Raw genomic sequence first — 17,402 nt, forward strand, 5'->3', positions numbered from 1 at the left:
CTTTATGGCTATTATGCCATTGTGTTATATATATGTATATATCTCACATCTTCTTAAACCAGTTGTCTGTTGATGAGCACTTGGGTTGTTTCCATGTCTTAGCTATTATAAATAGAGCTGCTATGAACATTGGAGTGCATGTATCCTTTCGAATTACAGTTTTCGTTTTTTCCGGATATATGCCCAGGAGTGGGATTGCTGGATCATATGGTAGCTCTATTTTTAGTTTTTTAAGGAACTTCCACACTGTTTTCCCTATGGAGGCTGCTATGTAGATTGGCTGCACCAATCTACATTGCCACCCACAGTGTAGGAGGGTTTCCTTTGCTCCACACCCTCTCCAGCATTTATTTGTAGACCTTTTGATGATGGCCATTCTGACCAGTGTGAGGTGATACCTCATTGTGGTTTTGATTTGCATTTCTCTAATAATTAGTGACGTTGAGCATCTTTTCATGTGCTTGTTGGCCATCTGTATATCTTCTTTGGAAAAATGTCTATTTAGGTCTTCTGCCCATTTATTGTTTGGGTCATTTGGTTTCTTGATATTGTGTTATATGAGCTGTTTGTATATTTTGGATATTAACCCTTTGTCAGTTGCACTATTTGCAAATATTTTCTCCCCTTCCATAGGTTGTCTTTTTGTTTTGTTGATGGTTTCCTTTGCTGTGCAAAAGCTTTTTATAAAAAAAAATTTTTTTTTTTTGGCTGTGTTGGGTCTTTGTTGCTGTGCGCAGGCTTTCCCTAGTTGCGGTGAGCAGGGGCTACTCTTCGTTGCAGTGCATGGACTTCTCATTGTGGTGGCTTCTCTTGCTGTGGAGCACAGGCTCTAGGCTCATGGGCTTCAGTAGTTGTGGCATGCAGGCTTCAGTAGTTGTGGTTCACGGACTCTAGAGCGCAGGCTCAGTAGTTGTGGAGCACGGGCTGAGTTGCTCCACAGCATGTGGGATCTTCCCAGACCAGGAATTGAACCCGTGTCCCCTGCACTGGCAGGCAGATTCTTAACCACTACACCACCAGGGAAGTCCCTGCAAAAGCTTTTAAGTTTGATTAAGTCCCATTTGTTTATGTTTTCATTTATTTCTTTTGCCTTTGGAGACTTGATCTAAGAAAATATTGCTATCATTTATGTCTGAGAATGTTTTGCCTATGTTCTCTTCTAGTTTTATGATGTCATGTTTTATATTTAGGTCTTTAAACCATTTTGAGTTTGTTTTTGTATATGGTGTGAAGGAGTATTCTAATTTCATTGATTTTTTAAAAATTTATTTATTTATTTGGCTGCATCAGGTCTTAATTGCGGGATCTTCATTGCAGCACATGGGCTTCTCTCTAGTCGTGGCATGCAGGCTCCAGAGCACATGGGCTCAGTAGTTGTGGCATGCAGGCTCTCTAGTTGTGACACATGGGCTCTAGAGCATGCAGGCTTAGTTGCTCCATGGCATGTGGGATCTTAATTCCCCAACCAGAGACTGAACCTGCATCCCCTGCATTGGAAGACAGATACTTAACCAGTGGACCACTGGGGAAGTCCCTAATTTCATTGATTTATATGTGGTTGTCCAGCCTTCCCAACACCACTCACTGAAGAGACTGTCTTTTCTCCAGTGTATATTCTTGCCTCCTTTGTCATACATTAATTGACCATAGGTGTGTGGGTTTATTTCTGGGCCCTCTTTTCTGTTCCACTGATCTACATGTCTGTTTTTGTTCCAAAACCATGCTGTTTTGATTACTGTAGCTTTGTAGTATTGTTTGAAGTCTGGGAGGGTTATGCCTCCAGCTTTGTTCTTTTTTCCTCAGGATTGCTTTGGCAATTCTGGGTCTTTCGTGATTCCATATAAATTTTAGGATTATTTGTTCTAGTTCTGTGAAAAATGTTATTTTGATAGGGATCGCATTAAATCTATAGATTGCTTTGGGTAGTATGGCCATTTTAACAATATTAATTCTTCCAATCCAAGAGCACAGGATATCTTTCCATTTCTTTGAATCATCTTCAGTTTCCTTTATCAATGTTTTATAGTTTTCAGCATATAGGTCTTTCACCTCCTTAGTTAAGTTTATTCCTAGGTATTTTTTTTTAAGTACCTTATATTTATTTATTTATTTATTTATTTATGGCTGTGTTGGGTCTTTGTTGTTGCACGCAGGCTTTCTCTAGTTGCGGTGAGCAGGGGCTACTCTTCGTTGCAGTGCGTGGACTTCTCACTGCGATGGCTTCTCTTGTTGCGGAGCACGGGCTCTAGGTGCATGGGCTTCAGTAGTAGTGGCACACGGGCTATAGATCACAGGCTTAGTTAGTTGTGGCGCACAGGCTTAGTTGTTCTGTGGCATGTGGGATCTTCCCAGACCAGGGCTCGAACCTGTATCCCCTGCGTTGGCAGGCGGATTCTTAACCGCTGCACCACCAGGGAAGTTCAATTCCTAGGTATTTTTTTGACACAATTTTAAAGAGGATTTATTTTTTACTTTCCCTTTCTGATATTTCATTGTTAGTGTAAAGAAATCCAAGCACACTATTAATAGAATAGTTGCTTGAGCAAAGAGAGGGATTTTCTTTGTATGCTTGGGGAGTTGCTAAAATAAACAAACAAATAAATAAAACAATCCCCATCTATGAGGAGCTATATCTCCTGCAGACCACTGAGAAATAAATGTATCCTCAGGTCCTTGGCCCATCTGCAAAAGGGACATAGGTCTCACCAATTCTCTGGCAAAAGTATGGGAAGGAGTAGCTGAATGCCTTGATACAGTCCACCTCAGAAGAGGGAGAGAAGAGAAGACAGCTGCTCTGCTGGTTATACCAACTGAATCCAGAGCCAAGCGGGGGAAGACTACTTGGTCCCCTGCCCACAAAAGCAGGGGCTATAAGGGTTCACTCACGTCCTGGCAGAGAGATGCATGGGATAGTGGGAAAATCTGGCTCCTTGCCCATTTCTAGTTGCCGAGGAGGGAGGAAGACACAGCTGATAGAGTGCCCTGACCTCAGGCCTGGTCCTGGAAGGCGAGGGGCCAGGGCTCCCACAGAGCATTGGGTTGGTGAGGCCCCTCTCCCAATTCCAGGGAGAAAGAAAGGCGTAGTCTGTGAGGGCAGGAAGTGGCTGGCTCAGGGCTCAGAACTGCAGTGGGGGGCACTTCAGTGGAATGACAGGGCTGCACAGAGGGGAGACCCATGGAGTCAAAGTCGAACATCAGACCCCACAGAAATGCTGGAGTGTGGTAGGACCTGGCTTTAGAAGAGAACCTAGAAAAACAGCCCATGTGGAGAAGTATGACTGCACAAAATGGGCCTGACTGTGGAGGCAGACTCTGAGAGCCAAGGAGGTAAAGCCCCTTAAATGACAGCAGCTAGGACCATCCCCAGGGGCCTACTGCAAATGGGCAGATCCCAGAACCTTTTGGATCTCTTTTATCAGAGAGTTAGAAGAGGACGCCCTGAATGAAGGGAGTTACTGGTGGAGGTGAAACTGAACAGTCCAGGCATAGTAGGACGGGCCTGGCCCAGACATCTGCCCCTGTGGGAAAGGGAAAACAATCCTCCGACAGGTGCAGTGGCACACACCTGTCTGCCTACCCCCAGGGCCTTCTTTGCCTCCAGCCTGAGTCAGGAGGAGGGATCACTGGAGATAGACAGCTGGCCATGCCTGGCAGGGCTTTGGCTCTGCCCTGCAGGGGGTGCCATGACACAGGACAGCCTTGGGCCCAGAGCCGACCTGTTGCTAAATCCAGACTCCTGAGATGCTAGTTACCCTGTGTCTGACTGTAGCCACAGCTGGCTTTTTTTGGACCCTGCATCATGGCCTGAGAGGATCTTTGGGGATGAAGGGAACGTGCTGAGCCCACTAGGGCCAAAAGCCACTTGTGGCGGATCTCCAAGGGGATGGGGACTCTTGAGGACTTGGGGTCCTGCTGTCACTTCCCGCAGCCTGGGTCTCCCTTCCACTACTCCCCACATCAGAGGAGGTTGACCTAGACAAGTGGTGCTCCTTAAAGACAGGGACACAAAGAGAAGAAATGGTGGAGGCAAGCCAGCATCTCAGCTGCCTTCTTGGTCCTAGGGCTACTGCTGGGACTATCCAGCTAGACTCCAAGCTCCTCTCTAGCCCACCCCCATCCTGTGAGCTGGATTGTGAAAGCTCCCGAAAGTGGTTTGCTGGCATAAATTTAAGGATTAAACAACCTGTGGGGGGGACTCGTTGCTCACAAATAGTTTTTCACACACTAACTCATTTCAACCTCATAGTAATATGCAAGAAGTATTACGATCCTCTGAGAGGTTAAAGATAATTAACTAGACAGCCAGCTTCCTTGGGCAGAGATCATGTTTCATCGCCAATGCCTGACATAATAAAAGGTGCTCAATCAGTGCGAAAGGAATGAAGAAATGGATGGACTTGTCCCAGGTCACCTAGCAATGAGAGGTGGAAGGGAGCTGGAAGGGAGCTTCAGCCTCCCAACTCAAACCCGGTTCCCTTCCATTCAAAGTGAGGGCTGGGATGAGAAGGCGCAGAGGACCGCGAGGTGGGGAGGGCGCTGGCTGCACCGACAGCTCAGAGTTTGGTAATGGGCCGCTTCTCTGGACACCCTCTAACATATTTAGGGGAAAGCATCGCTCTGAGCTTTCTCCAGTATACTCCCTCTGCTTAGGGGCTCGGGGGCCGGAGAGAGCTCTGCGCGACAAAGTCTATCAGTGAACTCGCATCCGGCTGCTCCCTCTCCGAATCGTCCCGGTGGCCCCCAGGGCCAAGAAGGGCTGACCCCGTGCCTGGCGGGGTGACGGCGGCCCCGGTCCGGGAGCAGCCCCGCGGCCGCGCAGCGCCCCCTGGTGCTGGGCAACGGGGCCCGGGCGGTCCCGCCCGCTGTCCCGCCAGCTACGCCGGCTTCCCGCGGCAGCGGCCCGGCGCGGGCTCCCAGGCCGGGGGTGGGATTCGGGACTGCAGGAGGAGGAGCCGAGCGGGAGCGGAGACTCCGAGAAACTCGCGGCCTTCGGCGGCTTCCCGGCCCGGGAAGTGAGCCGGGGTCGGGAGGCCGCAAACAGGAAGTCGGGCTGTAACAAAGAGCTCGGGGGGGCGGAGGGGGCGGGGGCGGGGAGCCGCGGGACCTCCGGGGCGACGGCAGGTGGAGGGCTGACCCGGGCCAGCGCGTCGCACTTGCCTCTTCCGCCGCCGCTGGGGGTTCCAGGCCCGCCGGGATCCGGCCGTGCCGTGCGCCCTGGGCGCGAGGGAGGGCGGGGCCGCCTGAGGAAGGCCGCTGGGACCTGCCAGGCGCATCCTCTCCCCGGGGAGGGACACTCACAGTTCCCTGAGTGAATCACTTCCATCCCTTCCCGGAATGCGGCGGGCCACGTGGGGTGGAGGGCTGGGTCGCCAAACTGCGGACCCGCGGGGAGAGGCGGGGAAAGCGGCAAGGAGGGGAGAGCCCTGTGGGTCCCCGTGAGAGGTGGAGCGTCCGCGCGACCTGAGTTTAGTGACCTAGTGGCCTTATCTAGCCTGGGATGGGGGTAGGTAGGAACCACTGTCCTTTTTTTTCTATCCCCTGACCAGTCTGGCCCTGAGGTAGGAGAGGGACCCCTAGCTGAGCCAGCAGCATAAAGGCATTCTTCACAGCCTCTCCCTGCCTGACGCCCCACAGTGATATCCAGGTGGTTACCAGCCAGTGGGCTCTGGAAATGCAGCTGTCCTCAGAGCTGGCGGTCACCGTGAGGTCAGACTTGTCCTTTAGACAGGGCACTGCTTCCAGGCTAAGGAACTGCTGTGCTCTGAATTGTCTTATGAAATACCAGTGCAGGTTAAACATGGGTATTTGCTAAGCCAGGGAGAGCACAGTGAGTCTAGAGCTATCATCTGGCCTTGTTTCTGCCAAGCCTAGGACCTCTCCTGTACACCTGCACACTCCATCAGGAAAGTCTTGGGTACCTTACCTATGAGAAGGGGCTGGACCCTCAGGGAGTGACCTGGAAATCCTGGAGAGAGAAGGGCTTCCCCTGTGGCCTGTTCACACCCCAAGTGCCTGGCGCAGCTTTTGCATGTCACTAGAGGTGGAACCTGGCACAAGCTACAGGTTGGAGCTGCCCAGACTAAGTCCATGAAGGGATCCCCTCTTTTCCCAGAAAGCTGGCGTGGTATCAGAGCCGGTGAGTGGGTTTAGCCAGCCAGCTCCCCTCCAGGGCTCTCTTCTCTGAGGAGCTGGCAGCCTATGTAGCCCAGCACAACCTGGTGGTGTGGACGTGCAGGCCCGCGGGTGTCCTACCTGTCCCCCACATGGGAGCCTCGTCATCTTGCCTTCGTGTCCCAGCCCAGTTTCCCCCGCCCCCCAGGGCCCGGGAGCTGCTTTCCTGTTTCATTTTGGGCAGGAAGAGTGAGGTCGTGTTGTTCTTCCCCCTGCTGCCGGCTCAGGCTGTGGGAACGGTTCCCTGAATGCTTTCCTGTTTGATACCCTGTGTGTGCAGTGAGGGGAACAGGGAGCAATGGGTGAGGCGTGGAACGTGTGCACTTGGGTGAGTGTGGATGAGCCTAGGTCTCTTGCTCCCTTGTCTCTGGCATAAGCACCCAGATTAGGGGCGGGCATGCTCTATGTGTCAGGGAGAAAGGAAAAGGGAGGCAAGTAGCGCTGCATACACTTGGACTCCACTGGGGGCATCTGCTGGGTCTGTTTTGCTTTACTGGATGGGCTGAGAGCTGGGAGCATCTGCTCAGCTTTCTGTCGATGGCTCATTTTTTCATCATTTGCTCTCCATGGAGTATTTTTGTGGCTGTAGAGAGAAGACTGTGGCACCCTAGGGACAATCTTACACCTTAGAGGAAGCTAGCCATGAAGTAGAGACTGGAAACTCTCTCAGTAGTGCCTCAGCCAGAGAAACCCGGGCTCAGGGAAGCCTCGCTCTTCCTCCTCCTCCCCTCTCTACAGTCTTCAATCAACTCTAGCAGCTCCGGGCAGACCAGGCGCCCACAGCCAGCTCTCTTGCCCAGCTGCAAGGAGGACAGACCCGAGGCAGATCCCCCTGGCACAAAGACCAGTGCCCTGCTGGGGCTTAAAAATGAGCAGGGTGCCAGTCCATCCAAAACCCTGCAATAGCAGGAGGAAGAGCCCAGATGTCATCATGGTCAGAGACCCAGCTCTCTGACAAGAGAATCCTTTTGAAAAGAGGAAAACGGGCAGGTTTGTCTCCTTCCCCCAAATTCCCGTATCCCCCAGGCTGACTAGGGTGTCCGTAAGCTTTTTCAGACTTGAAGGGAGAAAAGGGGGATAGATTCAGGTTAAGGGGGCATAACCCCCAAGGAATGGTGGGAGCATGAGGGGGAAGGGGGGCTGCAGCCAACCTCAAGCCATAAGACAGAGGAGGCTGGCCCAGGCTGGGGACTAAATGGGTGAGGCCAGGTTCCCCAAGAACTAGAAGAGGACAAGGGCCTAGAGCACAGCAGGCCAAGTCCAAGTGCTCCCAGGTGCCAGGGGTGTGGGGGACAGCCGGCAGCAACATGAGAAGGGGAGTCAGGAGGATTCCCACTCTGCCATCACAAAGACAGGACCCAAGAGGTACTAAACTCCTGTACACATCTGTTCCATATTATAAATACACATTATATACAAAATAATGTTATAAAATGTAGAAAGGTCAGTGCTTCTGATTCTTAAATTATCGAAATACTAGACTCCAAAATAAACTACAAAAAAAAAAAAACAAAATAAAAACTCATATTATTGATTTCTGAAGATCGGCTTCAAGGGTAGTCTGGGGGCAGTAGTGGGTGTGGGCAGAGCCCAGGCTCTAGGCCTTAGGAATGGGCTTGAGGGAGGAAAGGTCCTAGGTGGCGACAGCACCCAATTTCTCCCTCACTGGAATTTCCATCATCACTGCCCTGAGCTCCCCAGTTAGGCCTGTTGCCTCTGGCTGGGAAGAGGGGCAGGCCCTCCACCTATCTGCTCACAGGAGCCCAAGGCACCCAGGGCCAGAGGCTGTGGAAGCCAGGTAAGGCTTACCAGTATCCTTCCGCAGAGAGCCTGGGCCAGGGAGAGGCAGGGATGGTGTTAGGAGCGAGGCCCACGTGCAGCGGCTGGAGGAACGGGCAGAAAATGCTTCTCCCACTCCTCTCAGGGCGCTCACCTCACCTGCAGGGACACTCCTGCCAAGAGCTGAACCAGATGGTTTCCTGGCCCACAGACGGCCCTGCCCTTACTGGCCTCCTCTCTCCTCTCTGATTTGGACCCAGCTGTCGCCATGGAGCCTGGGCCAAGGCACTTTTGGAAACACAGATGCCAGTGGAGGCCACAGCAGCTCCGGGCCCCACGGGGCCACTGCCACTCTCTCTGGAAAATAGGCCAGAGCCCCAAAGGAGCCCTCTGAAGGCCACTGCTGGCAGGACGGGTCCAAGTGGCACCTCTCCTCTCCTCTGTTCCCCTGGCTGGCGTGGCTGCCAATCTGATGCCAGACAGACACCCAAAGATGTGGAAGGGTGCTGCATCTCTTGGCAAGTTCACAGTCTGTCCAGTTCATGCCATTCCCTCTTCCTCCTGAGAGCAGCACGTTGCATATTAAAAAATGTCCCATCCAGGATGCAATGTAAACAATGCAGAAGGAAGGTCCAGCTGCTGGGGCAAAGCTGGGATGTCCTGGGGAGGCTCCTGCCTTATACCTGGGGAGCATGTGGAGAGCACGAAAGTGGGTTACCCTGGGGTACAAGCACTCCCTCCACGGCTGCCCTGGGCCTCCCTGAGAGAAGCCAGTGAGGCAGGTGGGGTGAAGAGGAGGTGGGAAAGCCCTCCCAGTCTTCTGCCCCAACACATACACATGCCTGGAAGACAGTGCTCATGAGGTGGGCCAGTGAAGGAAGCCAGTGAGCAGGGGCAGGAGGGGCACAAGGCAACCACCCTCACCCACCAGCAGCTGGGAAGCAGCGCCTGGGAGCTGGCCGGGTGCCATGGCCGCCCAGCCCAGCACTAACACAGCAGGAAGAGACGGGGCTGGCTCACCACCACGGCTCCTGTTTCACACCCTCTGTGGCAAGGAGGCCAGCAGGGATCCGAGAGCCACTGAACCCAGCCTGCCAAGGAGGGGTTCCGACCCACCCTTCAGGAGCGGCCCCTAAGGTCAAGAGTAACCGGACCACTTTCTCACCCCCTAAAGGCAGGAGGGAACATGCTAGAAGGGAAGGACAGCCTAGCACTCACCTCTGTGGCAATGACACATTCGTTCCTCTCTTCTGATATCAAACACACAGACTGGTACATGGAGTCCCTGGGGGAGCATATCGCTGATATCCGACACTCTGGCTTTTCACTGAGGGAACACAAGACAGGCCGGTGAGGGAGAGATGAAGAGAGGGCTGGAGGGAGGTGGGGCGCTAACCGGGACCCCGGAGAGCCAAAGGGAACTGGCAGAGGTGACTGGGAGAAGACACGGGGACTAGGGATGCCCAGTGCTAGCCTGGCGGGCAGTTAGCTACAGGCCTTAAGAGAGCCACAGGACCCCAACCTTCCCAGAGGGTCTCAGGCCTGGAAAAGGCCAGTTTGCCACTGGAGGCAAGCCATGCCGTGGGAAGATGGGGGTCACAAGTGACACAGTGTGGACACTTGGCATTTGTGAATGAATGAATCAGTGAATGGGAAGAAGGGACAAAGGGAGCCTGGCAGAAATCTTGTCGGAGCATCCTCCTGTCAGCAGCAACAGCCCCTGTTTGCTCAAAAGCAGTCAAGGGCCTGGTGTTAGCCTCCCACCGGTCCTGGGGGAGCCCAGGCAGTACTGCGAGGGGGTCCCTGGTGAGCCCTGGGCCTCTAGGTGCTGCTCACCTGTGTATCCGCAGCGGCGCCTTCTCCCCTAAGCTCTTGTCACTGTGGGGATACTTCCCGGGCAGGATCCCCCGCCCCAGAGGTCCTGGGGCCAGATTATAGTCCAATGTGTGGTTCTGTTGTTTGCCACAGTTGGACTTGTCCAGGCCACAGTCCACTTCCAGCTCCTTCTTCTGGTTTGTGTTCTTGAGCTGGGCGGTGGGGATCAGGTTGTCCTTCTGGAAGTCTGACAGGTTGTTCATGGCCTCCCTGCTGCCGTCGTCGGGCCGCCTGAGCCGCAGCTGCCGCACCGCCACTGCCACCATGCACAGTAGCACCAGTAGCACCACCAGTCCCACGCCCAGGGAGACGGCCACCCAGGGGAAGCTGGGGGGCATGCTCATGGGGAACTCGCAGCGGCTGCCCACAAAGCCGTAGGGGCAGTTGCAGACGAAGTTGTCCGGGGGGAGGCCGGCATAGCAGGTGGCCCCGTTGAAGCAGGGTCCCGAGGCACAGGCGTCGGTGGGCATCCGCACCTCGCAGCGCCGGCCAGAGAAGCCAGCAGGGCAGGTGCACGCGAACCCGTTCTCCAGGTTGCGGCAAGTGCCGCCGTGGACACAAGGGCTGCGAGCACAGTCGCTGATGTGGATTTCACAGTGGGCGCCTGTGAATCCAGGACGGCAGCGGCACATGCGGTTTGGACCTCGGTTCAGGCACTGGCCCCCTGTGGGTACACATGGGCCACAAGTCAGCAACCTCCTTGGACCCCACCCCACCCCCACCCCCCGATGCAGAGGGTGCCCCATCCCGGGAACCAAGGTCATCCAGGAACTCGGCCAGCATTCACAGATCCCACTACAAAGAGCTCTGCACAGAGAGTCAGGAGACCTGCAGTTGAGGGTGAGCCTTCTACGCCTCAGTGGGCTCGTGTATAAGAACTACCAGCATCTTACAGAGCTTTACAGTAGAATTGAACAGGTATGCTTGGGTTTGAATCTCAGCTGTCTCTCTAGCTGGGGATTTGGCACCCGTTGCTTTATTTTATTTCTAAGCCTCATTTCTTCATTTGTTAAATTGGAGTAGAATGCTGTCTCCTCTATAGGAGATCTCTGACGGTTAGGTAAGGTGATGCATGAAGGCAGGAGCACATGCCTGGTGTACAGTAGATGCTCAGATAGATCTATTTTTGTTTCATTTAATCTTCACAACATGAAAGACAGAGGACGGGTTCTATATTTTCCCATTCAGTGATGAAGAAACTGGCTCCAGAGAGTTAACTAAGTGATTAGCCAGAGAGCAGATTCCATCTCAGCCCTTCCAATCCCTCTGCAGCTCCTAAGGCTTCTCTCCTGCACGGTGCTGTCTGCCTGCCTCACAGAGCGTCACCAGGAGGCCAAGGAGACAAAGATAACCAACATGCTTGGTGCCCCCCAAAATGCTGAACATTCCAGGCGCCTTATGCTGTGCCAGGCTCACTGTAGCCGTGGGGTGAGGTGAGGCCTCCAGGAGCAGGGCCCTCACTGTGCTAGCCTCTTTCAAGGAGGGACACGAGGCCTCCAAGGTCCCTCTCTCTAGCCCAGGACTTCCTGGGGAGGGTCAGAGGCTGCCCCAGCCAGGTCAGGACATGGGAATAGGAATGGAAGCCAGGCAGGGTGCATACTGCTCCATCTCCAAAGGCCTGCACCCACTGCTAACCTGCTCCTCTTCCAAAGCCACCCAGATGATCAAGCAAGCTCTTCACCATCCAGAGCAGATGGGGATCCGTCTCAGCCTGCCCAGAGTGACAGACAAGGCCCTTCCCCTCTCTTGACCCTCCCTCACCAGAAAGTTCTCTTGGCCCCAGGGCCAGTCCACCAGGTTAGCAAGGCAACAGGACGCACCATTGGCACACGGATTGCTGGTACACCTGTCCACTTTCTTCTCGCAGTTGGAGCCAGTGAAGTTGGGGGGACATTCACAGGCATAGCTGGTCCCCTGGTTGCGCTCCCGACAGGAGCCCCCATTGAAGCAGGGAGAGTCGGCACAACTCAAGGTGCTGTGTTCGCAGTGCAGGCCATAGTAGCCCGGGGGACACAGGCAGCGGTAGCTGTCTTCCTGGTCCTGGAGAGCAGAAAGGGGCCAAAGTCAGACCCTTGGGGGCAGGGATTCCTGGCAGGGGGCTAGGCCCCACCTGCCCACAATGCCTGCCCACAGGTACACATCCACTGGCCCCCTGGGGAGGGGATGCCTGGGCGCCGCCTGGCCAGAACTCTGCCTTCCTGCGTTGGCCTAGGCCTCACCTTACAGCTGCCTCCATTGCGACAGGGGTTGCTGTCACACTCGCTGAGCTCCAGCTCACAGTCCACGCCAGTGTAGCCTGGGCGACAGGTGCAAGTGTAGCTCCGCTGCCCACTGTTGGAGCACGTCGCCCCATTCTTGCACGGGGAATGATGGGTGCAGTAGTTGAGATCTGCGGAGACAGGAACCGACCGGCTGAGCAGAGCCAAAGAGTGGTCCCAATCTCCAGGCTCCTGGGGGTGCAAGTTCACTGTCCATGTTTGGCCCAGAGTGTTCAACTCAAAGTCTTCTGGGCCCAAATACCCTTCCTCTTCCCCCAGTGAAATCGGGTATATTGAAGCACCTAGAACCACATCTGAGGAGTACCATCAATCAGAGTTGAAAAAACACAGTTGGACACAGTTAACTGCCCAAAGGTAAGCTCACAAGCACTGCAGCCAGGGGAGAATTAAGGTAAAGAAGAGGAGGCACAGCAAGACCACATGTTGAGGAGGAAGTCAGAAAAGGCCTCGTGGAGGAGGGGCAGCTGAGGTAAGCCTGGAAATGGGCTACAATTTTAACAGGTGGAAAGAGTAGAGGGGAGGCGAGAGCCAAGATAAGTGGTTGCCAGGCGTTTTTTTAAAGCAAAATGCGTTACGAGGGTGTTTTGAAATATAAGTATTTGTTTTCTTATTTGGGAAGGACAGGGAGGGAAAACCAGACAGAGCAAATACAGGGACTGTAAGGGCTCTGTTTGAATAAGATGAGTATATGACTGTGTCACCTGGGAGCAAATGTGGGGAGAGGAAAGAGAGAGGGCAGGAACCAGGTATGTGTATGTGTGTGTGTGTGTGTGTCTGTGTGTGTGTGTGTGTGTTTGGGGGGATTGCAGTGGGATAGAAAGTGACACACACACACACACACACACACACACACACACACACACATACGAAGAATACAGGGGCTGAATTCCAAGCCCCTTGTTGCCAGCAAGTCAGGGCCCAGGCAAGTCCTTTCTATCCTGGCAAGCATCCTGCCCACCCTACCCAGGCCTGTGCTGGTGTCTCCATGGCAGCAGCCACCCCATTTGACCCTGAAAATGGGAGGCACGCGCTGCAGCTGGCTATGAGGATGAACGAAAAAAGGCCCCCTCCCCCATCATTGGGGCTGGCAGACCCCAGTGCAGCCAGAAGAGTGACCAGCCCCCTGAACACCAGGAAGACAGTGTGGGCTTGGGCAGCTGCCTGGCAAGTGCTACTGGGGGAAACAAGGGAGGCTGTTTCTGCCCCACCGAGAAGGCGGTTAGATGTCACTCCGCCCAGAGGCCCAGCTCACCCACAGCCTCAGGGCAGCCAGTGGGCACACCCCACCAGACAGCTGTTTAGGGGAGAGCTGCTCAAACAGCCCTGGTAGGTAAGCAAACACTTAGGGGGTTAATAGGTAACTACAAGGTAGAAAGAGGAACTGAGCCCGGCATCCCCCTCTCTGGCCTTGCTGGAATTTATGAATGCAGCCTTCAGGCTGCCGACTTGTCACCCTCCTGGCTTCTCCAGCCACCCTTCCTCCCCAGCGCCTAAGGAAGAAGGACCCACCATCTCGTTCTAAGCCAGCTGTTAAGATCCTTACAGTCCCAAGCTCCTTGAAGGATAATGGGAAAGCCGACTCAGCAGTCATCGAGTAGGAAGGGTCCAAGTGACAACTCTGGTTCCCATGCCCTGCCCAGCTCTCCGTCCCCTCTCTTTGCCCTGACTCACCTTGGTCACAGAATAGGCCTCCCCACCCCTCATCACAAGTGCATTGCCAGGGGGTGCTGCAGGTGCCATGGCGACAGCCGTTGTGGGGGATGCATTCGTTGCACAGGCGGCCCTGCCAGCCTGGGCGGCAGCTGTAAAACAAAAGAGAAGCTGAGGGTGAGGTGAGGGCCTGGACAGGGGACGGCTTCCCCCGTCACCACTTCCTGTCCACTACTCACATGCACTCTGCTGGCTTGCTGCAGTAGCCATTCTGTTCATGACAGCCTGAAAGACAGACAGCTGAGGAGAGAAAGCGGCACTGGGTGAGGGTGGGATGACAATGACTCTGAAGTCCCACTCTCCCTCTCCTGGCCCTGGGGGTGCCCCCCAGCTCTCCTGGGCTCACTTCCCACTCCTGGCTTCCCAGAGGAGCCATGGATGTCTTAAAGAGAAATGATGGCACAGGGAAGGAGAATTCAGGCTGGATGGAATGCAATTATGGGGTCTTTGTGGGTTTTAGCACCATGGGGAGGAGCACTGAGAAGAGGGAGGGCAGAGTCCAAGCCCATCCTAAGCATCCCCAGCTGTTACTGAGGCCCAGTTAGTGGACAGCCCAGACCCGCTCTCCAAGGGAGGCAGGCTGCAGCCGAAAAGATGCCACTGTGTTTGTTCCGGGGACCCCCCTCCAGGCAGGTGGGAGCTTGGCTGCTTACGCTGTTCGCAGTACTCCCCAGTCCAGCCGGGCAGGCAGGACAGGCTGCCATCTGGCTGGCACACGTAGTGGCCGAAGTGGTCATTGCGCTTCTTGCATAGCCGTGAGCAGCTGTCCCCATAGTAGTTGTCACTGCAGATGACCCGGTAGGAGTAGCGCAGCCTTGTGAGAGGGCTGGTCTGCTCATCCGGTAACCAGTTCTGGCCCACAGCTAGGGAGCCCTGGATGGTGATCTTGCTGATGAGCGCATCTGATGGCAAGGCCTCTGAAGGGGCAGAGGGCCAGGTCAAGGAAGGGCAGCCAGTCCCCAAGAGTGCCAGCAACTGCTGGATCAAACCAGTTGTCCAGATGACCCCACCTGCCAGCAAACGCAGGCCAGAGGAACCCAAGTGTCCCACTGCTTAGCTGCTCTGTGTGTGCATGTGCAGAGGGCCTGATACCATTCAAAAAGGGGACAATAGAAGGATGTTAAGATATCCCAATGTTCTGGAGGCAGATAGGCAGGGGAAAGAGGAAAAGAGGTCAAAATGGTGGGGGGGGGGAAGAAAAAAGAAAAAGAAAAGCTCTCCAGACCTTTGTGGACCCTGGGAGCAAGGGGTCCTCTGGTGCCCATTCAGGGGTTCTGCCCTCAGAGATGGGTAATGCTTTTCTTTTTCCTTTGCAAAGTGAGAATTGTTGTGCTGCTGAAATATCCTTTTCCTCTGTGTCAGAACAACATCCCAAAGCCATTATTCCCTTTCCAAAGGAGCGGAATTCGAGAAAGGTGTAAAATACAGGAAGGGGCCCGTCAGCGGCGCTGGCAGCTTCGGCCTTTCTCACCGCCGTGCTCCCCGCGTTCCCACGCCAAAAATAACCCGCAGGAAACGCAATTGTGCTCAGAGTCCAGGCAGCGGGCGGATTTCGAGCGTCCAGCGCGGGGCGCAGCTCCCGGCCTAGCTAAGCGTCCTGCCCCCCACGCCCCCACCCCGCACTTCCCCCGCCTATTACAGATTAACTCTTTCGGCGCTGCGCCGTGTCGCCCCCCTGTGGCCGCGGAGCGAGCTACTCACCTGGCCGCAGGTCGTCTCCTGGCGCGTGCCAGGCTTCAATGATGAGTGAGAAGGTACCCTGGGAACGGAAAGGAGGGGGCGGGGAAAGACAGAGAGAGCGAGATGAACAGGGGATGGTGGGGGTGCCTTTCGGCAGCCGGTTTAATTAATCTAATTGCAGGATACAGTTACTGCGCCCGGGTCTATGTAACGGGTCTGCACTCAGCATCGCGCGCGAGCTAGGAAGGCGAGAGAGCCCCGGGTAGGAGGAGAGTTGAGGGATGAGGGAATGTACGCGGGAGTCTTTCTGAGATGGAGCACGCCCCGGGGTTGTAGGTGATGAAAATCGTATCCCTAGCGCTGGGAGAAGATGGAGCGTAGAACAGGGAAGAGAGAGACTGGTGAGAGCCTACAGGAGGGTGAGGTCCCAGGAAAGAGTCGGAAAGAAGGATCAGAAGAGAGTGCCCCCCCTTTTACTGGAGGGGAGCGAGGCAATCTAGGGAGAAGGCTTTGGTCCCAGGGAAACCCCTTCTCTCGGCTTTCGTGACCTCCCAGGGCACCCAGGCTGTGCTCACCGGCCAGGTGAAATTGAAGGGCAGTTGGAGAGGGTTGCGTCCCCCGCCGCTACTGTCGTCGCCGACTGCGAAGGAGTTGGTGCCCAGCACAGGCGTGGAGACGCTGCCGAAGGTGCAGGGCCCGGGTGAGAAGACCGCCTGGAAGTGCTTAAGGCAGACGCGGAAGAAGGTCCGGCAGCCGGGTTCGCACGGCCGCCCGCTGGCGAGTACGCCGCGCTCGTTGGCAAACTCCTGCAGCTGCAGCTGGAAGACTCCAGAGCCGGCCGCGCGCTATTGCACAGGGACCGAGGGAAGGAAGAAGGAGAGTGGTCAGCTCGGTGGACGCCAGGGGCTCAGGCCCAGGGCACGGTGGGAGGGGGCGGAGGGGGCGCGGGAAGTTACCTCCTGCCAAAGTGCCACCAGCAGCAGTAGCGCCCAGCCAGAGGCGCTACGGGTTGCGGCTGCCATTCCCTGGGGCGTCGCTCTCTCCACCCGCCGGTTGTGAACCTTTCCCGCGCGTCCAACCGCCAGAGGGGTCTCTGAAAAGCCAGGCTCCGCTCGGGGTTTTCCTCCCGCCTCTCCTTCTCGCTAGCTCCGCTCCAACTGCCACGGTAGGTAATCCAGGTGAGGGCTGCTGGGTGGCGGCCGCGCTGAGGACGTGTCCTCGGACTAATCCTGGGGCTGTAAGCAGGCTAGTGTCCGGGTACACTGCACTGAGGCGGCTTGAGCTGCAGCTCTTGGCCTTGCGTTCCCAGCCTGCGCTCAGCGCCGCTACTGAAACCTGCGCTCTCGGGAGCTTTCCTTATATATATTGGCTCCTCTCTTCACCCGCCTGTCACTCAGACTCGTGGTCACTCTCCCCTCCCCTCGGGCCTCTAGCTGCTACAGCCCCAGCGCCGCCCGGAGGAGGCCTCCGCCCCCGCCTTCCCCCTTCCCAGCCAGCCAGTCAGGCACAGGTCTCCGCCCCTCTGTGCCGCTCTCAGCCCCTGGGTCCCCCAGCTCAGCGCGTGCCGAGGTGACCAGTTCTCCGCAATCGCGTGGATACAGGCCGAGACCCCGGCTGTGGGAGGACAGGGGGAGGGCCAGGGGGAATGGGGCGGGAGGTGAGTGAGTGGTTCCCGGATGGTCGTGGGGGCGGCGACACGGGGGAGTCCCCGTCGGCGGTGTGACCGCGGCCGGCGTTAGTTACCTGCAGCCCTGGAGAAGGTAAAAAGAACTTAAGCTCAGAAAGCGAAACCAGTGCTAAAGGACTCCAGTCTCCTTCACCTTCCCGGAACTTCGGGAGCCCTGGCGTCGTCGGCCCCCAACCTGTGAGCGTCCACCACCCCGCCCCCCTCCCCCCCCCGCGCGCAGC

The 17,402-nt window shown here is 55.6% G+C and overlaps 1 protein-coding gene across 1 annotated transcript; it reads right to left on the bottom strand.

The window, feature by feature from the left end:
• Positions 1-7,545: 7,545 nt before the first annotated feature.
• On the bottom strand, positions 7,546-16,831 carry DLL4 (delta like canonical Notch ligand 4). Its single transcript, XM_007460162.1, has 11 exons — positions 16,451-16,831; positions 16,070-16,339; positions 15,516-15,573; positions 14,468-14,731; positions 13,994-14,054; positions 13,776-13,906; positions 12,045-12,214; positions 11,646-11,865; positions 9,787-10,489; positions 9,169-9,277; positions 7,546-8,633 (listed from the first exon to the last, which is right to left on the bottom strand). Exons 1-11 carry the CDS (start codon positions 16,514-16,516, stop codon positions 8,628-8,630), a joined length of 2,058 nt encoding a protein of 685 aa, XP_007460224.1. The 5' UTR covers positions 16,517-16,831; the 3' UTR covers positions 7,546-8,627.
• Between the last annotated feature and the right edge of the window lie 571 nt (positions 16,832-17,402).

This window comes from Lipotes vexillifer, unplaced genomic scaffold (genome assembly GCF_000442215.2).
Source record: "Lipotes vexillifer unplaced genomic scaffold, Lipotes_vexillifer_v1.1 scaffold408, whole genome shotgun sequence".
Taxonomy (NCBI): Eukaryota; Metazoa; Chordata; class Mammalia; order Artiodactyla; family Lipotidae; genus Lipotes; species Lipotes vexillifer.